This window comes from Cydia splendana, chromosome Z (assembly GCF_910591565.1).
Source record: "Cydia splendana chromosome Z, ilCydSple1.2, whole genome shotgun sequence".
Taxonomy (NCBI): Eukaryota; Metazoa; Arthropoda; class Insecta; order Lepidoptera; family Tortricidae; genus Cydia; species Cydia splendana.
The window spans coordinates 44,657,888-44,684,058 of record NC_085987.1 but is presented as its reverse complement, the minus strand read 5'-3'; the positions used below and the strand labels follow the sequence as shown (position 1 = coordinate 44,684,058).

Here is a 26,171-nt window from a genome sequence, read left to right as displayed (position 1 = left end):
TATATATATATATATATATATATATATATATATATATATATATAAAGAAGAATTGCTCGTTTAAAGGTATTTAGATTTTTATCACACAAAGGGCTTTTTCACAAGTCACACCAACATTTGCAGTGATATTATGTCTCTGCAAACGTTGTATTGGCTTGTGTAACATCCCTTGAGGCCAACTTGCACAATATTTTTTTAATTTCCACAGCTAACACACCTAACAGTGCTCCCTACCTCCCATCTCGTCTCTGCAGCACCTCAAACAGTACCAAGTTAGCATCGACATCGCTGTCGTCGCTCGGGTGCGTCCACTTAGCCTCGAGGAGGGGTTCGCCGCCGCCTTTGGGCGTTCGGGAGCGGTTGACGGGTTCAAAGTCGTCGTCTAATGGCACAGCGCCCGTTACGGATTTTATGAAGAGGACCTGTGAAAGAATTACATTATTTACAACTTTGTCAACAAATTAATATTTATTTGTTTGTGTTGTTGGGGCCAAGTTGTTGTTTAACCCCGCATGCTAATATTTATACCCGAGCAAGCAGAAGATTTGCGTAGCCAGTGGTTAAAAAAATATATATCGTCGCCTAGCACCCATAGTACAAGCTTTGCTTAATTTGGGGCTAGGTTTGATCTGTGTAAGGGTGGTATTCTATCTCCAATATCTTGGTCGAATGTGTACTTGCGTCACATTTAGCTTAATGAGAGTGAGATGCAATGCACATTGGACAAACATATTGGACAGGTGGAACACCACCCTAAGATGTTGATGGTGCTGGCCGGAGTGCAGGCAGACCGAAAAGGAGATGGCGGGACGACTTGGACGCATTTTATCCGGACTGGCGGGAAACTACAAACGACAGGGTCAAGTGGAGGAAGCGAGGGGAGGCCTTTGCCCAGCAGTGGGACACTTAACTAGGCTAACAAAAAAAAATGTCCACCTTATGTACAATGTGTCCGATGATGCCCAAGAGACACACGCCGAGCCCGGCGACGTTGATCGCGCTCAGTCGGTCCCCGCTCACCTCCACCGCTAAGACTAGAATGCACATCTCCTGAAAACAAGATTCAGATACATTTGTAGGTGATTTTGTCAGTAGCGGTATACGCCGTTTTTTTTAGATTAGGATTTTTCCAACCTCAAAAATAGTGGTAATTAACTTTTTCTTCCGAAATGCTATGGTTGCTATGATATCTAATACTGCGGTACAATAATATGTAAGCAATACTATAATTCAGTGTATAGTTAATTAGATTTAATTTTGGAGGAAAATAGTTATAAAAATTCTAATCTGAAAAGAAAAACGGACAGTTTTATACTCATTTGGACATAAAGTAAAACATGTTTGGGATGACGATACAAGCGTGAGAAAGATACAGTATGATTCTCTCTGCCTATGCTCCAGTGACAAGAGACCCTTAGAGCGATTTCACTTTGTCTGATCCGATATCGGATGTCGGATGAGCTTTGGAGAAATATACTGATTATGATTATCTTAAATATCCCGGCTATGGACAGGAGGTACACCTATAACAGTGGAGTATGGTAAGACTGACCTTAAATATCCCGGCTATGGACAGGAGGTACACCTATAACAGTGGAGTATGGTAAGACTGACCCTTAATATCCCGGCTATGGACAGTAGGTACACCTATAACAGTGGAGTATGGTAAGACTGACCTTAAATATCCCGGCTATGGACAGGAGGTACACCTATAACAGTGGAGTATGGTAAGGCTGACCTTAAATATCCCTGCTATGGATAGGAGGTACATCTATAACAGTGGAGTATGGTACGACTGGCCTTAAATATCCCGGCTATGGACAGTAGGTACACCTATAACAGTGGAGTATGGTAAGACTGACCTTAAATATCCCGGCTATGGACAGGAGGTACACCTATAACAGAGGAGTATGGTAAGGCTGACCTTAAATATCCCGGCTATGGACAGCGTCAGGCTAGAAGTGTATGTCACCACGAGGAACTCTGAGATCTCCATGAGGAATGCGATAGTGGCGCCCCCAGACACCTTTACTAGCGTCGGCACTAGCGCCCCCTGCGGCAGGGATAGGAGGTACTCGAAACAGGATAGACCTGGAATTGATCAGATTAAGTTAGCATTGTTTAGCAGGCATCACGTATCATGCACATTTGAGTTTCGAAATTAAATGATGGTTACATTGGTTTACTTTTATTTAATCAACAAAAAAATATTTAAACAATGTTTAGAAAAGTAACATTTAAGTAATAAAAATATGGTAAAAGATAAATTATTCTTTTAATTTGTAATGTATTTCAGTTTACATTTAGTATTCACCTCGCGTTGGTGTGGTGAAAATTTTTGTGTTTCATTCATTCGGTAGCAAAGTTTGTTTAACCCTTTAACCCCTCGCAAAGCTCAAGATTCCACTTTTCAAACCACCCGCTACAATTTTGGAATATTTCGCTTGTATTAGCTCAATATTAGGACGACGGAGTTAACAACATATTTGCCCCCTAGTAAAACAAATGACAATTGTATAAGTTAGAGTTACACCAAGAGAAATCTGCAACGATTTTGATAACACTCGCAGTGCATGTGTTATTTATGTGTCATAATTTCATAGAAGTTTGACTTTTAAAATAACACTTGCACTGTGTGCTATCAAAATCATTGCAGACATATATCTTGGTCTAACTCTGTCTGACCTTCGAAGAGCAGGGCGAAGGGCAACAGAGACAGAAACATCCATGGTTGTACATGGAACACCATGTCCACCGGGTTATGGAGCCCTAGTCTCGCTGCATCATTAACTATGCTAGCTTCTTCCGAGGAATACACTGACCTTCGAAGAGCAGGGCGAAGGGCAGCAGAGACAGGAACATCCACGGCTGCACATGGAACACCATGTCCACCGGGTTATGGAGCCCTAGTCTCGCTGCATCATTAACTATGCTAGCTTCTTCCGAGGAATACACTGACCTTCGAAGAGCAGGGCGAAGGGCAGCAGAGACAGGAACATCCACGGCTGCACATGGAACACCATGTCCACCGGGTTATGGAGCCCTAGTCTCGCTGCATCATTAACTATGCTAGCTTCTTCCGAGGAATACACTGACCTTCGAAGAGCAGGGCGAAGGGCAGCAGAGAGAGGAACATCCACGGCTGCACATGGAACACCATGTCCACCGGGTTATGGAGCCCTAGTCTCGCTGCATCATTAACTATGCTAGCTTCTTCCGAGGAATACACTGACCTTCGAAGAGCAGGGCGAAGGGCAGCAGAGACAGGAACATCCACGGCTGCACATGGAACACCATGTCCACCGGGTTATGGAGCCCTAGTCTCGCTGCATCATTAACTATGCTAGCTTCTTCCGAGGAATACACTGACCTTCGAAGAGCAGGGCGAAGGGCAGCAGCGACAGAAACATCCACGGCTGTACATGGAACACCATGTCCACCGGGTTATGGAGCCCTAGTCTCGCTCGCTGCATCAGCACCTGGGCGAACGTCCACCGGAGGCCGCCGGCGAACGAGGCCACCAGCAGGAAGTTGAAGCCGAGCAGATTGAACGCGGTGGCCTTGTACGTAAACATGATGAGGCCGACGGCTATCATGAATACTATGCCGACTAGGGACCACGACTGAAATATAAAAAAATACAATTAAATCAATCACTTATAGTATTTTTCAAACAAGAAGGGTACGCTAATGGGGGTTTTTATAAAAAAATTGGCCAAGCACTAGTCAAGACCAGTGTTCAGAGCTCTGTATCCACACCATGCGTCCCTAAGCGGCTTTGGATCCTTCTCGTCACGTTGTGTTCCTCATTGCTGAGGGTCGTGAAATCCCCGTGGAATCAGCTTCTCTTTGGCGGTGTCCCGCCATCTGTGCCTGTTTTTGGCATCGTGAAGCGCGACATGCAGTTGGGTGTCCAGGGTAGAACGGACTTGGTCTGCCCACCTTCTTGGGCTACGGCCTCTAGGTCGTTTGCCATCAACCTTGCCAGTAACTATGAGTTGTTCCAGATTATGACCTTCCTTCCTGGCTATGTGACAGAAAAACTCCAGTATCCTGCGTAGACATATGGTTAACTTTGGATACTAAATAAAAATAAAAATACTACCGTAACAAAAACGCAAACCAGAGGATGTGTCCAAGGATCTGTCCTTGGACCTATCTTCTGGAACACTATAACCGACACCTTGCTGGAACAAATATCACGAACCAACACCCACATACAAGCGTATGCGGACGACATTCTATTAATTTGTCACGGAAAAGATTTAATTGAACTGGAGTTAAACACAAATAGCATCCTAGAAATGGTATATACGTGGGGGGAAAACAATAAGTTAAAATTCGGACCTGCGAAAACACAAATGATCTCACCAACGCCGAAAGCCAAAAACGGATACTAATACTACTTTATCCCATACATGTAATTCATGAGAAAATAAGTACTGGGGGCTCTGGGATCTTGGACTATTATTAAAGGCACCTAGGCTATTATAGGTAATGTATTAGAAGTTATAAAGCTTCTACCTTAGATATACGGACGGAGATCCGGCCGCGGCGGATTTTATTTGCCACCTTGGCGGATTCATTGATTTATATATCCATACCAAATTACAGGTTTCTAGCACTAACGATCGTCATTATCAGTAAGAGTCCCACTTCCATACCACTTATCTAAAACGTTTGGTGAAGGCACATTTCTAGTAGAAACAAATTATTCTGAATTTCTCTGTATATACTTAATTGTAAGTTGTACAAACCATTTCGTAAAATGTCATTCCGCTAAACTGTTGTTTTTACATCTTGCTAGCATTCATAACATACTGAAGTATACTTATTCTTCGACTTGTCTGAAATTTTTATTACGAGTTAAAACTTTTTGGGGAACAAAACACTGAAACCATTTGTTTATTAAATTTCTAACAAGAATTTACCATAAAAGAGTTGGTTTTTAACTGTTGTGTAAGATTTTATAAAAATTATTATGCGTCATTTTATTCTGGGACAAGTTTTATAACGTTTAAAATGAAGGTCGGCGACGTCGGCGTACTTAATTATAGACTTCAAGTCCTATTGTCACGCTGCTCACGCAACAAAACTCGAAAACAAACTTGACTCAAGAGGCCATACCGCGAAAAAAGAAAATCTAAAACATCATCATCATCATCTTATAAAACAAAGTCTCCTGCCGCGCCTTTGGCGTCGGGATACAATGCGCGATGACTGTCCACGTTGCGTCCGCGTCTGTCTGTGTGTTTGTATGTTCGCGATAAACTCAAAAACTACTGAACGGATTTTCATGTGGTTTACACCTATCAGTAGAGTGATTCTTGAGGAAGGTTTAGGTGTATAATTTGTTTAAGTAAGTTTACCCGTGCGAAGCCGGGGCGGGTCGCTAGTTTCATTATATGTGTCTCTATCGCTCGAATAAGCAAGAGCGATTGAGAAATAGATAACGAAATTTTAATTTTCCTGGCGGTCCCCAGGACTCAAAATACTAGCCAGTTTATTGTAAACTAAGCCTAAAGATCTGAGTAAGTTCTTACTATACCTCTCGCGACGAATGATGGTCCTTATGACACTGACAGTTCCTTCAAGTCTCTTTTGGTTGGACTTACCTAATTAATTTTTTTTTTGTAAATTGTTTTTACCCTATTTTTACTACATCCTTGTATGATAAGGAATACTGGGAGCCTGTATGTAAATGATGGACCATGGAGCCTCTAGACATCAATCTTTATGAGCCCATCAACGTGCACAACTGCACACTAGCGCCGCTGCTATTTAAATACTTAGGGTCGGTTGCACCAAACCGTCTAAATTTTATTGTATGGAAAGTTTCATAGATCTCGGCTGCGTGGGGCACGGACAGTGAACGTGTTAAATAGTTTTTTTTTTCGTCGATCTAGTTTTGAGAAATTTTTCAAAATGCGGAATTTAGTATTAAGGAGTTAAGCGCCAATAGCGTCTATGGCGCTTAAGACCATTGTGAGTTCACTCCCATATAACCATTCCAGTCGCAGAATCACAAAGTGGTAACTAAATGTCAGATGTGTCGTAACAGAGTCCACACAATGTGTCTAGAATTGTTTCGAAACAAAGTGTCGTCGCCGTGTCTACACTTTTCCGTAACAAGGTGTCGACACATTTGTGTGCACTTTGCGTGCGGTTTGCGACTAAATCTGACAGCAAATTTGTGACAGCAAATGTCAATATAAAATACCTCTTGAAAACCAAGGTTTGTCAAACTACTATTAGTGTCTCGTGTGCTCGTAATTCTAGTAAGTCATCATGGGCAATGCAAATGATAATAATCGACCGAAACCATATAAACACCCAACACCCGTCAACCTTTTACAGAAAAGTTTTTAAAGAAATTCAATAAGCTACTTAGGTCAGGCAACGAATGCTCCAAAAGTTGTAGAGGGAAATGCTCGGAACACAATTTTTGACTCCGTAACTCGGTTTGACAAGTTAGGAGGTGAACATATCAAAAGTCCCCGGCCGTAGCCCTTGAGCGGTGGGGGGGGAGAGAGGGGGCTTTGAAGGTCCCATTTTCCCGTTTTTCGATTATATCTCGGAAACTATGCATCTCAGCGACATGGCCACTTATACAAAATGAAAGTTAATTTAATTTGTTACAAGTTTATTTAGTAAATTTTTTCGATATGTTGAATAGTTTTTGAGATATCCGCTCTTGAAAGTTTATTTAGGGCTCTCAATTTTATCTTGATATATCTATATCAGTGAAGGTGCTAGGCCGTGTTTGGTATCGTTTTCGTATAAATCTGGGGTGCTGAATCCATTTAAGATATCACATTGACACCATTCCTCAAAATAAAAATAAATCTTTTTAGGGTTCCGTACCTCAAAAGGAAAAAAAGGAACCCTTATAGGATCACTCGTGCGTCTGTATGTATGTCCGTCTGAATACACAAAATAGTTCTTTACCTATAGATGACAGGAAAACCTATTAGAAATGTGCAGTCAAGCGCGAGTCGGACTTAATGTACGGAACCCTTAATACGCGAGTCCGACTCGCACTTGGCCGGTTTTTTTGAAACTCTTCTTGACGCTTAACCGCTGAACCGATTTCGTTGAAATTTGGTATAGAAATAGTTTGCGTCCCGGAACAGGACATAGGATAGATCTTATAACCTAAATCATCTTTTGAAGGTGTGAAAAGTGGCGTGGAAATTTGTACGGGAAATCAATAACCGCTGAACCGATTTATATGAAATTTGGGATGGTCTACATCTTTGATTTAGTTAAAAATGATGAAAAAACATGACTTCAAACCTAAACTTAAACAGTATTAACTTCAAGAAGTCAATTCTGAATTCCCCCCTACACCTCATTTCACACCTTGAAAGGATGATTTTTGAGATAACTTATTATATCCTGTCTCGGGACTCAAAATATATGTGTACCAAATTTAAATTAAAACTGTTCAGCAGTTTAAGCGTGAAGAGGAGTTTAAAAGAAAGTATTTTAATAAGTTTATATGTTTTTACTTCGGAATGGTGTCAATGTGATACCTTAACTAAATTTGGTACTGCGAATTTATACGAAAACGATACCAAACATGGCCTCGTAGCTTTACTGTTGTAGAAGTCAAAATAAAATTGAGAGCCCTAAATTCGTATTACTTGGCCAAACTTGTGTAGAAGGAAAAGGTAAAATAAAAGTCTTCGGCAGGAATATAAGACACAAATATATTTTTTTTTTGCGTTACTATTTCATTCATCAAATATAAACATACCTTGATTATACTATTCTAGTGAGATCCTCATAGATAAACAAAAACATTTACTTAAAAAATTACAAGGTCGAAATGTCACGGAACTTGTGAGAGTAATATGTGAAAAATATAAACTTTTATGACAAAAAAAATCTGGACACAATTTAAGAATCACCCAATTGCGTCGAGGAATCATCTGTATTTTTGCTTGTTTCATTACCTCCTCGCTTCTTTTTTGTCCTTTGTATTATGGAGCAATTTGTTAGATCTGAAAATAAAGATAACTTGCGTCGTCACGGATGTCGATTTATAGGTTTTAGGGAGTGCAGAATTCGAAAACGATGATCATTTTATAATCCAAGATGGCGGCTACGTATTTTGTCATAAAAGTGGAATCCAAAATAGTCATCATTTTCGAAATCTGCGCCCCCTAAAACCTATAAAACGACATCCATGACGACTTTTATGACATAGTGCATGGCCGCCATCTTGGAATCCAAAATAGTCATCATTTTCGAAATCTGCGCCCCCTAAAACCTATAAAACGATATCCATGACGACTTTTATGACATAGTGCATTGCCGCCATTTTTAAATTGAAAATGTTATCATTTTCGAAATCTGCGCCCCCCAAAACCTATAAAACGACACCCATGACGACTTTTATGACATAGTGCATGGCCGCCATTTTGGAATCCAAAATGGTTATCATTTTCTAAATCTGCGCCCCCCAAAACCTATCAAACGACACCCATGACGACTTTTATGACATAGTGCATGGCCGCCATTTTGGATTTCAAAATGGTCATCATTTTCTAAATCGGGGCCCCCTAAAACCTATAAAACGACATCCATGACGACTTTTATGACATAGTGCATGGCCGCCATCTTGGAATCCAAAATGGTTATCATTTTCGAAATCTGCGCCCCCTAAAACCTATAAAACGACACCCATGACGACTTATGGCATAGTGCATGGCCGCCATTTTGGATTCCAAAATGGTCATCATTTTCAAAATTGGGGCCCCCTAAAACCTATAAAACGACATCCATGACGACTTTTATGACACAGTGCATGGCCGCCATTTCGGATTCCAAAATGGTCATTATTTTCGAAATCGGCACTCCCTAAAACCTATATATCGACACCCATCTCGACTTTTATGACAAAGTTTTTTGCTACCATCTACATGCAAGACATTTCTATTATTTTTACGTACAAAAATGGCCCCCTGTCAACTTTCAATCGAGATTTAATCGATAATTTATTCGATTAATATTCAGATTAATTCAATTTCAATCTATGTTAGGTCGACTAAACTAATCGCGATTAAAATTTGAGAATTAACTTTTTTTATTCCATTAATTAGTCGAATAAACAGTTAATCGATTAATGCCCATCTCTGACCACGGCATTTTTACACTTTGAGATTATCTGAAAACAAATCAACACAAGGAGCCATTTTGCAAATCCAGTAACATACCAGTAACTTTGTTATTACTTTTGACAGCGCGTGTCATGTGTCAACACAGAGTCGACACAAAGTCGAAACATTGCAACTACTTTGTGACTGCAATATTTCTCAGCCTTTAACCATATTTATACATCATAATTAACAAGTTTCGTAGTATGTAAAGCGTTATTTCTGTTATTTAAGTATAGTATACGCATCGAAGTACTAAAAATGCTTCAAATAATATAGTTATGAACACAGGCACTGAGAAGTAAACAATTTCATTTCCGGCTAAACTAAAACAATGTGGTGGCGCGTTGATTATATTACACTTAGTTTATCAAATCACTCGAGCAGTTTAATTCCCCATAATAATTTAAGTCATATTGTAATATAAATGCAAACAATATATAATTACGTCTGGTATTCCGTTTTAGAGATGGCGTATTAATGTCACTTATTTTTATTTAAGTATTTTTCCATCTGACAGTTTCCATTTGACAGTAACAAAATGAACGAATGAACGAATGATTTTGGCATAAAGTAGTCGCAAACCCGAAACAATGTGTGCACACGGCGACCACACTTTATGTCACTTTGTGTCATGTGTCGACCCTTCCCCATTTCTGGTAACTGTGTCGACACGGCGACGACTCTGCGACTGGAATTGTGACCGAAACAGACGGTGTCGACACAAGATGTGTCAACACCGCGTCGTAACGGCGACTGGAAATGGTTGTATGGGCTGTGATAACGACTCAACGAACTAAGGACTGTATCGTTTATTATGGGTACAGATAAAACCTGGTCTAACTGTTGACGTGTGTATTATTTTGTATTACTATGTTCTTAAGGTATAATCTGGGGGTATTTTTAAGCCATATCTGATATAAGAAGGTTTTACATTTATTTTATTTTAGGGACTTTATGATGATTTTAATACCGTCTAGCAAATATAATTTGGACAAGCCTATCGAGCTTAATTTGAGACTATTTCACCGATTCCTTGGTACGATTTAAAGAAACAAAAGGTTAATATGCTGCCAAAATATGCCATCAAAGTGTCCTTTTCATGATTGCTCAATTGAACATCCACAAAATAAATGTGGTGAATTTTTATTTTTACATGAAAACGACTTTTTATGCAACATTTTGGATTCCCGTCAATTTCTGACGCAAGCGAAATGAGGGAAACAGCTAAAATAATCTACCGAAATCCAAAGCCTAACGGACATTCATGGCGTTGAACCATGGCTAGAACAGGTCGATAGAAACGCTCCATGATGGTTATATTGTATATCAAAGTCGGGGTTGTCGTAAGTAACATGCCATATTCTCTGAAAGGCCACCATGCACAGATCCAAAACTTTTTTTCCAACTAAAAGAAATGATTAGACTATGCCCAGATGTTTCGCTTTACGAATCATATGTAATTGCTGTTTACATAGTAGGTACGTTTTTTTTGTAATATCTCGTCTTGTTCGCAAACCGCAAATTTTCTTGTAGTATTTGTCCAAAATCGTTGTAGTTACTCGGAAGGATTAGGTAAATATTGTCCAAACCATATGCTTTACGTGATCTCCCAGGACGAAATGTTACTTATTATTAAAGCACTAATTAAACTATATGTGTAATTTTTTAATAAAAATATATACCAGAAAAAACGGCTAAGTAAAGTTGTACCCATAATAAACGATACAGTCCTTATCAGTGTTGGGCATTCAAGAATAAAATCATTATTTGAATAAGAATTTGTCGGAATAAAATCATCTCGATTTTATTCCCGTCAAAAATATTCAAATAATTTTGGTCGGGAATAATTCGTATTAGAAAAAATTGAATGAGAATAACATATTCTTAATCAAATAAATATAATCATGATTATTATTCGAAATAATATTCCACGAATAAAAATGTGGTCTGGGTACCGTATAGGTACTAATTACGTATAGTTAGGTAGATGTAATAGTAGTTAGTTTCTTGTCTAATTCATACCCATTTTATGGAATAAAATCTTACAAATTGACTGTCGCATAGTTTCAGTAACCGTATTATTTTTAATTTACTAACCAAACCATTATGTTAAATTTAGCTGGTCTAGGGGCCTAGCCAAGATGCCAATCGCTTGCGCTCCGACAACGAAGCGCTTTCTGTCTCTATCACTCTTACATATTAGTGCGATAGAGAGCCAGAGATAGCGTTTTGTTGTCGTAGCGCAAACCATTGGCATGTTGGCTACGCACTCAAGGTGCCTAGCCAAGATGCCAATTTTTGTTTTTAATTTAATAACCAAATCATTAGGTAAATTTAGCTGTTCTGGGGGCCTAGCCAACATGCCAATCGCTTGCGCTCCGACAACGAAGCGCTTTCTGTCTCTATCACTCTTACATATTAGTGCGAGAGAGACAGAGATAGCGTTTTGTTGTCGTAGCGCAAACCATTGGCATGTTGGCTACGAACCCAAGGTGCCTAGCCAAGATGACAATTATTGTTTTTGATTTAATAACCAAATCATTGGGTAAATTTAGCAGTTCTGGGGGCCTAGCCAACATGCCAATCGCTTGTGCTCCAACAACGAAGCGCTTTGTCTCTATCACTCTTACATATTAGTGGGATAGAGAGACAGAGATAGCGTTTCGCTGTCGTAGCGCAAACGTTTGGCATGTTGGCTACGCACCCAAGATGCCTAGCCAAGATGCCAATTCTTGTTTATAATTCAATAACCAAATCATTACGTAAATTTAGCTGTTCTGGGGGCCTAGCCAACATGCCAATCGCTTGCTCTCCGACAACGAAGCGCTTTCCGTCTCTATCACTCTTACATATTAGTGCGATAGAGAGACAGAGATAGCGTTTCATTGTCGTAGCGCAAACGATTGGCATGTTGGCTACGCACCCAAGGTGCCTAGCCAAGATGACAATTTATGTTTTTAATTTAATAACCAAATCTTTGGGTACAATTTAGCTGTTCTGGGGGCCTAGCCAATATGCCAATCGTTTGCGCTCCGACAACGAAGCGCTTTCTGCCTCTATTACTCTTACATATTAGTGCGATAGAGAGACACCGTTTCGTTGTAGTAGCGCAAACGATTGGCATGTTGGCTAGGCCTCCAGAACAGCTACATTGCGCCTAATGATTTGGTTATTAAATTAAAAACAAAAAATGTCATCTTGGCTAGGCACCTTAGGTGCGTAACCAACATGCCAATCGTTTGCGCTACGAGAACGAAACGCTATCTCTGTCTTTCTATCGCACTAATATGTAAGAGTGATAGAGACAGGAAGTGCTTCGTTGTCGGAGCACAAGCGATTGGCATCTTGGCTAGGCCCCCAGAACAGCTAAATTTTACCTAATGATTTGGTTATTAAATTAAAAAGAAAAAATGTCATCTTGACTAGGCACCTTGAGTGCGTAGCCAACATGCCGATCGTTTGCGCTGCGATAACGAAACGCTATCTGTCTCTCTATCGCACTGATATGTAAGAGTGATAGAGAGAGACTATACCTACGCAACTCCACGGAGCGTTAACGTTTGGCATATTGGCTAAGCATCCTGATCGGAGGATAGAACTAGATAGTGTATAGCGGAACTCTTCAATGTGTACTGTACCTAAACTAAAGTAACAAATATCAATTCAATCCGACTTTTAAATAGAAGGGTGAAAATCAACTTACAAAAATAAATATAACCGATTGTACTACAAAAATTAACTTAATTCTAAATAACATTTTAATTGAATAAAACCTTATTTAGGGACTATTCGTCCTACTTCTAGAATAATTATTCTGTTTTTTATTCCGCATTTAAAATAAAAGTCAACTGATTTATTCAACTTAATTTTATTCTAAAATAACTAGTGCAAGAATTATTCTAATTCAACTCGATTTGAATAAGAATAAAATTTCTGTTTTTATTCTTATTCTTATTCAAGTTAATTTTTGCCCAACTCTGGTCCTTATTGATTGATTAAGAACTAAATTTTTCACTTTTATATTTTCTTATCGTAACGCGAGGTCTACTTACAGCTCACAGAGCAACGTAGTTAATACTTAGGTGTCGAGCTTACTGTGGGACTGGGTCGATCTGTGAAAAATTATCCTGTTATGTACCTATATTTAATTATTTACGCGTGCAGCATTGTAAAAATTAACCAGTTGACGATCTCAAGCAATATGTACCACTTTATCGCTTACCATAAGGACGAAATTTAATTCGCTCGTATCTTTATCTGTCATTATCATTAATATGTCAAGCGTCCTTGTGGCAAGCAACAATGTGGTACCTATTAAATATATTAGAAACGGCCCCCGTTACCCGTTTTTAATATATTTAATATGTCTGTGTCTCACGGAAGTTCTGTTATTAAAAATGTGGTACCTTTTGCGTGAGAACGTCACAATTATCAATATAAATATATATATACTCGTAAAATATGTTGCAACTCAGGAGGATACATGCACAGTTATAAATATACTGATAATTAATGACCTCGGAATACCGGAAAATGCGTTCGAGAAAAACAACGAACGACTTCCTGTTAGAAAAAAAACATTCGCAATTGGAGAAAAAAATGAGGGCGCTTGACAATTCGTCTCGGTGCGTAATATAAGCAAGGAACTAGGAAGCGGGTATTGTACTCGGTCATCTTGGTTTTGTCGAAAACAAAAAATGTTTTTTTTTTAATTACTACCATTATCATTTGTTAGGGGTTGTGCACAAATCACGCAAGGTGTTTTTGGCTACTTTTTGACCCCCGCTCCCCCTTGGTGATATTTGGTGAGGTTTTTTGCTACCCCCCTCCCTCCACACAACCCACGTGTATTTTTTTGAAAGTTTTTATTCGACCTAATTTTAAGATAAATAGTATTGTATGTATATAGAAAATCTTGTCTATTTTTCTATTTTCGTTAAATAGACTCGCTATTTTGAAGTGCAGAGTGAAAATTTATGTTTAACGAAACCGAGAAAAGTATCTACTCACGTGGTAGGTTTTTTTTCTTAGTTTCGTTCACTGTAGAAAAATACACGTGAGGTTTCCTTATAGCCCCCCTCACCCAACGTGATCTAACGTGATTTTTTCGTGACTCCCCCTCCCCCTAGCACAAGCCCTTACTACTAGGTAACAAACATGAAAACAAATCGATTATGTTTTCAATTTACCCCTCAACATATCAAAATTATCGTTTCGTGCCTGCAGCCCTGCAATCACTACAGCCCTTTAAGCACCAAAATGTTTAAAGGATTAACTTTATTATTTTTAATAGGGAATATTAGGCAAAGCTCTGAGTAGGTGGCACCATTGTGACGGTAAACAAACCACATTGACACATCACACGTCACGTCAATCACATGGCCTACCGCGAAACAAGAAAATCGAAATTTCGTTATCTAATCTCTCTATCCCTCTTGCATATTCGAGCGATAAAGAGGCAGATAACTAAATTTCGATTTTCGCGTTTACCGGCAGGCCCTTGTTAACAAACCGCCTTGAAGCATCAATGTCATATTTTATTGTCTGTGAAAACTTGTCAATAAACAGTTTAAGGCACAGTATGTATAAGTTAGTCTATGAATTTACTGAGTCGGTAGTGCTGCACTCTCTGCACTCTGGCAGCAGAACATTGCAGTAATATCCCCTATTAAGATTGAATCTCCAATAATCATAAATTTTGAGATGAGACCGTATTGCAGGCAGGGGGCGTTTTGATTTTATTACATTAATTTTCTATATTAATATCAGCCCTTTATCACCCACTGCTGTGCTCTCTTATAGTATGCCACTTGTTCCGGTCCTGAGCTAATCTCCCCCAGAAGTGACCCGCAATCTTTCGGATGTCGTCCACCCAACGAGTTAACGTATGCCAGTCGCTCCTTTCATTCGAAAGCGGCCACGGTTAAACATTCTATATGTACATATGTGACGTTATCTATGAAAAGGGACCTTATTGTCGATGGCGCTTTTCATATATTTATATAAGTGGCCCGATATAGCATTGGTTAAGGTTGTAACTTAACATTTTTAAGCACCACTTGCACCATCCTACTAACCCGGGGTTAACCGGTCAAACCGTTAACCCAGTGTCAAATTGTACTGGTAACCACGGTAACTTCAGGATTAACCGTTTAACCCCGGGTTAGTTAATGGTGCAAGTGGTCGTAAAACGTTTAATTAAAATCTTGAATATCGAAATTCTACTTTATTTTTAGGGAGTACCTATTCCAATACTATTTACCACTATTACCATTACATTATTATTTACTACTAATTACCATCTCCAGATGGCAGAGATCTGTTTTAAGAATCCAGATTCCAAAACGGATCTATAATAGCGGGGAAAATCCTGATTTTCGAACTCCGGATAATCCGGAGTGCAATAGCTAAACTTACGACATTAATTCTAATACCCATCTGAAAAAAGATATTTCGGAGATTAAAAAAAAAACCGGCCAAGTGCGAGTCGGACTCGCGCATGAAGGGTTCCGTAACATAACGCAAAAACGGCAAAAAAATCACGTTTGTTGTATGGGAGCCCCGCTTAAATAATTATTTTATTTTGTTTTTAGTATTTGTTGTCATAGCGGCAAGAGAAATAAATCATTTGTGAAAAATTTAACTGTCTAGCTATCACGGATCATGAGATTCATGAGTTACAGCCTGGTGACAGACAGACGGACGGACAGACGGACAGCGGAGTCTTAGTAATAGAATCCCGTTTCTACCCTTTGGGTACGGAAACCTTAAAACTAACCTTCCTCTCTAGACCGAGTAAGATAGCGAAGCCGAGTATGAAGATGATGGTGGTAGACTTGGTCATGGTGTAGAGCGAGATGGTCACCAGCTCCAGGCCCCAGTTGGAGAATCCCACGTCTATGCCGCTTGCGAGTCCTGGAAGATAATAAAAAAAGAATTTGTCAAAATTTTCATGTCTGTTACAAGCTTTTATCGCCGACTGTACTTTTCTGGCAACTAAATAATACTAATACTCACCGAGTCAATTGGGAATATTACGCGAAACTCTGCGTAGGGGGCGCTACTACCACAATCAATCACAATCTGGGGGTCTACCGCCAAACAAGAAAATCGAAATTTCGTCATCTAACCTCTCTATCACTCTTGCACTTAGAGAATATAACCAAACGGAGTGGCCATTAACTGGCGTTCCCCTCTGTCGAAAATAGGCGGCCAATGGTCAACCACATGTCAACCACATGTATGGATTGACGTTTATCTGACATGACGTACCTATACATTTGATGTGCCCCTCCCCCGCAAAAAACGGCAGACTATTTTGTACCGAAAATTATAGACATGGCGTCTCCGTTGGTTATATTCTCTAAGCTCTTGCATATTCGAGCGATAAAAAGGCAGATAACTAAATTTAGTTTTTCGCGTTTCTCGGTAGGCCCTTGTTAACCAACCGCCTTGATGCATCAGATTCATACTTTATTGTCTGTGAAAACTTGTCAAAAAACAGTCACTATCAGGTAAAACTGTCAGCAGGTAGCGTCAGGTACCTGTGGGCGCCACGGAGCGTAAGCACGTCATGACCACGAGCCGGTGATGAAGTAACGCGCAGCTGACGCACACGGACACGTCACTATCAGGTACAACTGTCAGTAGGTAGCGTCAGGTACCTGTGGGCGCCACGGAGCGTAAGCACGTCATGACCGCAAGCCGGTGATGAAGTGGCGCGCAGCTGACGCACACGGACGCGTCACTATCAGGTACAACTGTCAGCGAGTAGCGTCAGGTACCTGTGGGCGCCACGGAGCGTAAGCACGTCATGACCGCAAGCCGGTGATGAAGTGGCGCACAGCTGACGCACACGGACGCGTCACTATCAGGTACAACTGTCAGCGGGTAGCGTCAGGTACCTGTGGGCGCCACGGAGCGTAAGCACGTCATGAATGGTAGGACCAGCTGGCTCGAGCCGGTGATGAAGTGACGCGCGCAGCGGACGCAGACGGACAGACACCATTTCACTATCAAGTGGTACATCACCACCGTTAGGGGGTAGCGGAAATCCTGTGAAAGAAAGTTTTGTTGACAATTTGGGTTCTGTATTTTTTTTAAAGCTTTGGAATGTTATTTACTTATTTCTAGAGTAAGGACGCTAAGCAAGAAGAATTTCGTACATTGTCCCGCCATTTCGTCTCTATCGCAAGCGCATAATTATATTGGTGTCCCGCTCGCACAGCGGCATTGACCGTCGGCATCATCGGCGGGACAACTATATAATTATGCGCATGCGATAACGATAGGTCCGTACTTCACTCATAATGGGGTTTGCCAACCCAATTTTCGGACTTTACCCAGAAGGCTTGGGTAATACTAGTTATACCCGGGTAAACTTAAATTTAAGCGACCTTCTAACATTACCCGTAACATATATACATTTTTATTTATTTATTTTGAACCATAATATACAGCATTACAGTCGAAACCAAATCACTGTACACGTCAGATTATAGAATACGTTATTTACACAATTTAGGAAAATCAGATTACAATCAACTTTCATATACCTAAATAAATATACAAGAATGGCTCGTTTAAAGGTATTAGATAGATTAGATACGTACCTAGTCTACAAATAGGTAAAGGAGGTAATAATAGTAAATACCTATTTTAACAGCAGTATGTATACACATGGCATTAACACTTAAATGTATGTATTATGTTATAATTCTTAATCATTGTATTAATGCACCTAGGTAAATTGTTGCTACACTATTGCATTGGGCAACTGTCGTGATAGCTGCCGCTGTACCATTATTATATTTAAAAAAAACAACGGGTTGCACTCCGGGAGTGCCGGCAGAAGTTAAAACTCAACGACATTGTAACTCAAAATATTAATAACAGGGCCATATAGTGCAAAATGTCTGCAGCACTATGAATAATTGAGGTTAACGCCATCTAGCGTTGTATCGTCGCATTACTTGAAACCCCTAAGCACATCACTGTGAGTACTACTGGTACTACCGTTATATTAATACCAGTTTGAGGGAAACTCACTAGATGGCATTTAAATCAAAAAACAATGACATTGTCCGTCACACATAACATAAGTCACGCAAGCGCCCTGCGCCGCCTACATGAAACAGCAGGCTCAGGCATACATTTTCGCCGTGCGGTAGAAAGAGAGGAGAGACGCCTTACGCGTTACGCCTTACGCTGTCTCGAGTTTATCATTTTTTCCCCACCTCAAAAAGTGCACAGCGCCGCTAAAGAAGTTTTCACTTCAAAAATAGACTGAGACAAATAGCTAGTGATTGGTAACAATGTTTTTAATTCATGGGTCTTTAAAACTACTGAAGACATTAATATCGGAATGGACCTAATATGAATAGTATTTACTGAAGACGTTTACCGGATTGAACTTACTGAAAAGACTAAAAAACCTACTTATTAGAAGACAGTGTGGCTTAGAGCTTTAGCCTGTCCAGATGGACGAAAAAGAAATTCATGGTACAGTCAACTGTAAAAATATGGGTGTAGCCAACTTATTCAAAAATATGTCCCATAGTTCTTAATTCGCTGACATAAGAGCTGGGACATATTTTTGAGATGATTTGTGCATCCATATTTTTACAGTTGACTGTACCTATGGACTTAGAGGTATTTTTATGTATAGTTTGCAAAAGATAAATAAACACCTCCTGTAATGGTTTATACAAAGATAGGTATCTTGCAAAGCATGGTTATAAAGATAACACCTTATCAGTAAGTCTATAAGACCTGATATAGCGATGTGCAGGTTGGTATGTTTTTACTATATATATTATGTATTACTTTGATGTAATTTAAAAAACAAGGAGAAAAAATATTTGATAATATCTGAAGAAAAATAAAAAATTGTGCCATAAAATGACTTAATAGAAATTTTACTGTCGAGCATAGGGTCATTGCGTCAGTTCACCGACCAGTGGCTGTTTCCGTCCACTTGGCATTGGCATAGTGGCTACAAAGAATTGCGTATCATTTGAATATACAGGTATATATTGAAATTATACGCATTTCTTGAATATATAGGCATATATTCAAATTATACACAATTCTGTAGCAACTACGCCAAGTGGACGGAAACAGGCACTGGACGGTGAACTGACGCAATTACTCTAGATATGTATAGCACTATTTAACCCTTAAATGCATAGTGTTGCCAAATGTCTACAAAGCATTAGACAGCTCAGATTTAAAAAAAAAGGCTTACGTTCTTAAACGCACCTTTATGCCAAACGTCAAGTAGTATTGTGATGATTTAAGGGTTAAATTTACACAATATTAATAATTTATAAAAATTACATTCGTTTTAAGACGAAAAATCCGAAACCTTGTAAAAATCCAGAAGTTGATAATTTTTAGTATGTGATTTTGAACGGGGTTTGTAATTATTTTATATTTAAAAACTTTATCATAGGTATTATATTACAAATAGTGTACCTTTCTAATGGAAGTAAAAAAATCATATATCTATTACTGAAAATTACATATTTACATAAATATGATTTACCCAATTCAACTTCTAACACTGATTTCGCAGTGAAAATCGAAGTTATATTTTTACTATTTTTCCTAGAATCGGCAAACAATTATGTGATACTTACATATATTAATTTCGGGCAAAAAGATATAATCATGCATTTAAGGGTTAAGAAATTAGTTTTTAGCATTTATATTAATGGCCAACTTGTGCCAACTTAAAAATCTACTACTTTCTGTCCTCCAAAAGTAGAAGGAAGCTGTTGCCTTAGAAGACTATTTCATTACCAAGTAAAACTTCCTGGAATGAAGCAAAATAAATTATTTTTACCAAAGTTGCAATGCCATTGATTATGAATGGAATTCATTCATGAAGTGGCCATGCACTTTCTCAGCTGGCTGTAGGTCGGTACATACATATTTTAAATAATTGTGCTTAGAAGGATAATCGGAAATGCAGATTGTGTGAATAACAATAGAAAAGTACTGTACCAGGATAGTAGCTGTTTTGCTTATAAACCAATGGAACAATAGAGTTAGAAGTACATATAGATTTTAATAACATATTCTATTTACCCGACTAAATCATGTTCTTAGAATATCTGCGTGATTATTATTGTTTATATCAAATTAAAACTAACTAAAACTTTAAATTTTAATATAAGTACCTACACATTTTTTAACAATGGGGGACCTAAAGTGGGTAAGTTTTATTTATTTATTTAATTACTTTTAATGTATACTTAATTTTAATAATAGTTTATAAGATTTGTTAAATAAAAATATTATAAAATTTAGTACACATTTATTACATGAATTTGCTTTTACATGAATCTCAATAATATTTCGATTGATCTAAAATGTTTGTATAAATATTATCTGTGGTATGTTATACTTTTATTTATTGTCTAGGTCAGTGGTTCCTAACCTTTTCAGTCTGGTCACCCCTATGACTAACTAGGGAACCTGATTTTACCCCTCCTCCCAATGGTAATAAAAAATAAAACGTGTATATAATAAATATATACATATATACAGGGTGGAAAGGCACGACGATCCTTCCCGGAAGTATTAGGTCGTTTAAGTGATACAGAGACTATTGGTAATGGTAAGAATCGTTAATTGAGTAAAAAATAAAAATTGCAAAAATACTACTTTTTAACTGTGGTGATAACCCTATAGCATGTGCACATGACGGCTAGATTAAGGATCTCCGTCGGGAAAGCTCGGGACTTTACACTTTTTTCCGATCGTTGACAGTATCGCAATGATGTATGAATGACGCATAAATGTCAAATAAATCAAATGCATGCAAAAATATTACAAACAATTTTATTACTTTCTTAGATAATTACTTTTTTCCAATATTTAATACTATCTTCTTTTCACATACGGTGTTCAAATGTACCTCCGTGTATTACAACGCCGCCGCAGCCCGTACCCGAGTATGTCGATGCACATGCGATATAGTGTACCTATGCTCTTCGTCATTTATCCTCCGCAGAAAGCACCAATTAGCCTTTGTCTCATTTCGTCCGCAGTTTCACATTCCGTTTGGTTTGGTACACCATATCTTTTACACAGCCCCACAAATTTAAATAGCCACGAGCATCTAACATTTTTATTTGAAGAATATGACATTCAATAAGTATAGTTCAATGAAAATTTAATTTCAAACATCAGACGTCTTGTCTATTTCCTACCACGCAAGAAGGTTTGTTAGTTTGGTATTGAAGAAGTATTTATTCTTGATTTATTCTTAGTATTTCATTTTTGCAAGTTCATTTGGTGCAACCAAAGAGGATTTGAAGAAGAGAGTTACTGACATGGTAAATTATGTAGCTACAGTTCATTTACTGCCATCTTTCGACAGAAGATTAAACCTGTTTGAACGCCATTTGACTTTGATCCTTATTCTTTAACTGATATGTGTTAACTTTTTAAATTTTAATATTCACGCCATCTACTCGAGCATAGGCTGAAGGTTGTGGCGCCATCGCTCGAAAACATGGAACCATACCTTTGGCCTATAGTCGAGTAGATGGCGTGAATATTATATTTAATAAGTTAACACATATCACTGAAAGAATAAAGATCAAAGTCAAATGGCGTTCTAACAGTTTTATGTTCTGTCGAAAGATGGCAGTAAATTTACAGTGGCTACATAATTTACTTTGACAATCCGTCTCTATAGACTTTATTCTCTTTGGTGCAACTAACACAACCTACATGTAATTTTTTATTATTTTAAATAGTTTCCAATTATTCGAAAATAATTTTGTGAAACGTGTTAAGAAACTAAAACCTTTTTATCAGTCAAGGAAACCAGAGATATTTATTATGAAAGAGGTTGTTGTTGTTGTTATTATCATAACTACTTTATTTACAACTGAATAAATTCACATTCTATGTTCAAAGTGGCCTCCGTGCATAATAATGCAGGCTGCAGCCCGTGCGCGAGTATGTCGGTGTACCTTTGCTAATATTCGCTCTCGAACGTTTCTACGGCGCAGGCTGGCGAAAGCAATGGTTAACCTTTGCCTCATTTCTTCGGCGTTGTCACACTCCGTTTTGTACACTATATCCTTGATAGTCCCCCAAAGAAAAAAGTCTAGAGGCGTCAGATCCGGAGATCGTGGTGGCCAACGATGCGGTCCGAACCGGCCGATCCATCTATCTCCGAATTCGTCGTTCAGGGCTAGCCGCACTTCGTTAACAGAATGGGCCGGTGCACCATCTTGCTGGAACCATACTTCTCTACGCTCGGCCACTGGTAAATCGTCAAGGTAATTCTGCAACTCCGTATTCAACAGTTCCAAGTATCCAGCTCTGTTCAAAGTTGGAGGCAAAAAAACAGGTCCAATCAGTGTATCCCCGTGTATTGCAGCCCAGACGTTAACGGACCACCGATATTGGTGACCCGAATGTCGGTATTCGAACGGATTTTCTACTGCATACATATGTTCATTTCGCCTATTCCACATGCCGTTACGGGAAAACAAACTTTCATCGCTCCAAATAATGCGGCGGATGAACAGGCGATCTTCCTCCAGTTTATTTAAAAGCCAACGGCAGTATGCTGCTCGTACAGGGCAGTCCATGGGCAGCAGAGCTTGAACTCGCTGAATGCTGTAAGGGTGAAGACGTGCACGTTTCAAGATTTTGAGTACTGCGGTATGAGTTAGGCGGAAATGTCGGGCTGCCTGCCTCGAACTAGCCCTTGGATTTTGCTCGAAATACCGCAGCACTCGCTCTTCAAGTCTTGGTGCAATGTGAACTACACCTCCTCCCCGTTGGTCGTTTTAGCCCGTTCGTGGTACTATGGGCTCATTATTTGCCACGCGATCAATGGCCCGTAAAATTGACATACGGCTAGTTGGGTGTGGTGGAGGATATCTTTGTCTGTAGCGTCGTAACGTCTCGGCGGCATTATAATTACACTCCCCGTATAACATAAGCAAATTTAGGTAATCGCGGGCTCCCAAGGGCATTTTGGAACTAGGTTTTATCGCGTAATTTGCAATTTGTGGCACATTTAATTTCAAACATCAGACGGTCTGTCTATTTCCTACCACGCAAGAAGGTTTGTTAGTTAGGTATTTAAGAAGTATTTATTCTTGATTTATTCTTAGTATTTAATTTTTGCAAGTTCATTTGGTGCAACTAACACAACCTACTTGTTATTTTTAATTATTTTAGATAGTTTCCAATTATTCGAAAATAATTTTGTGAAACGTGTTAAGAAACTAAAACCTTTTTATCAGTCAAGGAAACCAGATATATTTATAAGACGATTGCGTACTTTTGAGTGGTTGTCAATGTCACCATTTGAACTGTCGTTGTAAACAATGTTGTGGTTAGTATTATTAATATTAAGGAATAACATAACTATTTCATTCAAGTATTGAACAAGTGGAACCACTAAGAAAGCGAAAATCCTGCAATGATTCTTACCGTGCTGTAAGCAGACCTAAAAATGGTTAGATGGCAACAAATTAGCATAATTTCCTGTCGAATACTGATTGTTTACAAGTAAGTTCATTGACCCTGTCACCTGTTAGGGTTAGAACAAAGTAGTTTTTTGCGTGGATGTTTAAAAGGTCATAATTTAGAAACGGTTGCCCATATTAACATAGTTTCTATGGAGAAAATATAGAGCTTAGGCTAAACTATCTCCCATTTCCGGAAAGGATCGTCGTGCCTTTCCACCCTGTATATATATTATATACAGGTTAGGAACCACTGGCCGACGACCCCAATTTCAAAGAAAAACCGCAAATCGATGTACACACAGCAACACTCCTGGCTATACATCAGTGGACCTTATTACAAAAGGCATAAGGTCCACCGATGTACAGTTAACAGTGTGGGCGACTGTAAAGTTTAGCCATTTGGCACACGCGTACTAGAGGTCAAAAAAAAAATTATTGACCCGCAGTTCTTAAAAAAATTTCCCTTAGGAAGGGAGTGCTGAGTCATTGTTTTTTTTTGAAAAAAAAAAAATTCTGAAACCTATCGTGTGTGGTACTATTTATATGAAAGGGCTTTTTGAGGCAATTCTAAAAATATACCACATCATTACATTGCAGCCATTTTTAGGGTTCCGTACCCATGGGCGTAGGCAGGTACAGGCAGGAGCTCAAATTTTACATACAATGCATGCCCCTCTGTGAAATGATATGTAATATCCACATATCCAACGGGGAATATCTCTTTAACCCTTTTACTGCGCCTTTTCATCAGTTGGTATAGTTTGTTTAGTTTTTCATACAAAACTATATCAGCATATTAACAAATCATTCCATCAATTCCACATTAGCAAATCATTTTTACAGTTCTAAAAAAAGAAGCTGATTTGACTAATAGGAAATTAGCTTATTAAAGATTATTTTATATGTGCTATTTTTAATCTTATTTATTTTATAGGCAAGTAATATGTACTTAGGAAAAACATTAACAAATAATATTTATTTTTCATAAGTTTAGCAGGATGGATTAACAAGCGCTTTGGTCCGCCTAACTAAAGCAAAGGGGGTGCACGATAAAGACAGAAAATTTTTGACCAACAGTGCTAAATATATAGGAATTGTAAAAGACTTCGAAAAATTTCAATCAAAACGCTAAAATAAGCATGTTTTGTAGAAAAAACTTTTCTCTAAAATTGAAAATGGCCGAGATACTTCATCCAAAAGTTGAGAAAAATCTAGGACTTAGTCAAATTTACGATGGATGTGTCATTATAACACCTATTTTTTATTTTGTAATCGTAGACAATACGCTAAAATAAGCATGTTTTGTAGGAATAACTTTTCTCTAAAATCAAAATTGGCCAAGATATTTGACACGAAAGTTGGGATATTTGAACCGAAAGTTGCTGTGTAATTACGTTTTTTGGGTTGTTGAAAAAAAAAATAACCTCAAAGACTAAGGCGGGAGCAAAGCTCCTGCCTTAGTATTCTAACTTAACCATATCCAAGTCGGCTCTGCCCAGGAAGGTCTTGCTCGCTCGCTGCCACTGGCTTCAAATATTAAAATATACCTACATTATAAAAAGTCCAACAACTATGTCATTTTTGATTTAAGAGAAAAGTTTTTCATACAAAACATGCTTATTTTACCATATTCTCTACGATTGACACAATAAAAAATAGGTGTTATAATGACACAACATCCATCGTAATTTTTACTAAGTCCTAGATTTTTCTCAATTTCCGGGTCAAATATCTCGGCCATTTTTGATTTTAGAGAAAAGTTTTTCATGTAAGATGCTTATTTCAGTGTATTCTGTACGATAATATCATGAAAAATAGGTGTCATAATAACATCACTCTGATGATTTTTTTTCTACGTGCTGCACGGTGCACCCCCTTTGCTTTAGTCCAACCGATTTTGATGTAAACAGATAAAAAAACACGAAACAAGATAATACTGAGTGCTCACCTTCAATAGCCATCTCTGGTAGAAAGTCAATCCGATCGACAGCGAGAAGTACAGGAGAATTAACCCTAGGGACAGCAGACCCTTCTGGCACCAGACCTCGGAACATTTCTTCTTAGGTTTAGCTGTACCTACATCTTCTTCGACTTCAGCTTTAGTTGACAGCTGCTCATATTTTACCCCTGGCATTGCGGGCGCAGGACTGTCCGGGTATCCCAAACTCACTCAGCTGCATAGCAGCTACTAAATGCAGTGTACAGGAACTTTAATAATTTTGTGTATATTTTTTTATTCCGTTTTTCCTGTGTTCGATGGGATAGAAACGTCACGTATGACGGGACGGAGCGATAAACATGGATGGATGCTAGTGCTGCCACCTTGTTGCGACATATCTTGTCGATGAAATTAGCGCATGCGCACTAGAGAGCGCAAGCGTATTTTATTTATTTTTATTTCAACTACTGCGGAAAATATAAATCAAATATAAATACTTCGTTGGAAAGAGGGATTAGGTTCCTCAAATCCTTATTTCGACTTAGTTACGTTTGAATTAGA

The 26,171-nt window shown here is 38.6% G+C and overlaps 1 protein-coding gene across 1 annotated transcript; it reads right to left on the bottom strand.

Annotated features, from left to right (window-relative positions):
* Nucleotides 1–217: 217 nt before the first annotated feature.
* On the bottom strand, nucleotides 218–25,953 carry LOC134804096 (solute carrier family 35 member C2). Its single transcript, XM_063777024.1, has 7 exons — nucleotides 25,620–25,953; nucleotides 17,069–17,219; nucleotides 15,943–16,079; nucleotides 3,371–3,623; nucleotides 1,925–2,091; nucleotides 937–1,050; nucleotides 218–422 (listed from the first exon to the last, which is right to left on the bottom strand). The coding sequence occupies exons 1-7, from the start codon at nucleotides 25,803–25,805 to the stop codon at nucleotides 231–233; spliced, it is 1,200 nt and encodes a 399-aa protein (XP_063633094.1). The 5' UTR covers nucleotides 25,806–25,953; the 3' UTR covers nucleotides 218–230.
* Between the last annotated feature and the right edge of the window lie 218 nt (nucleotides 25,954–26,171).

Bases quoted from the DNA above. Each gene is read 5' to 3' on its own strand.
- LOC134804096 (XM_063777024.1), bottom strand. From the start codon at position 25,805: ATGCCAGGGGTAAAATATGAGCAGCTGTCAACTAAAGCTGAAGTCGAA. The intron at 17,220-25,619 runs GTGAGCACTCAG...TTTCTTTCACAG, and splicing joins ACCAGAGATGGCTATTGAAG to GATTTCCGCTACCCCCTAAC. The intron at 16,080-17,068 runs GTACCTGACGCT...ATTATCTTCCAG, and splicing joins ACGCTCCGTGGCGCCCACAG to GACTCGCAAGCGGCATAGAC.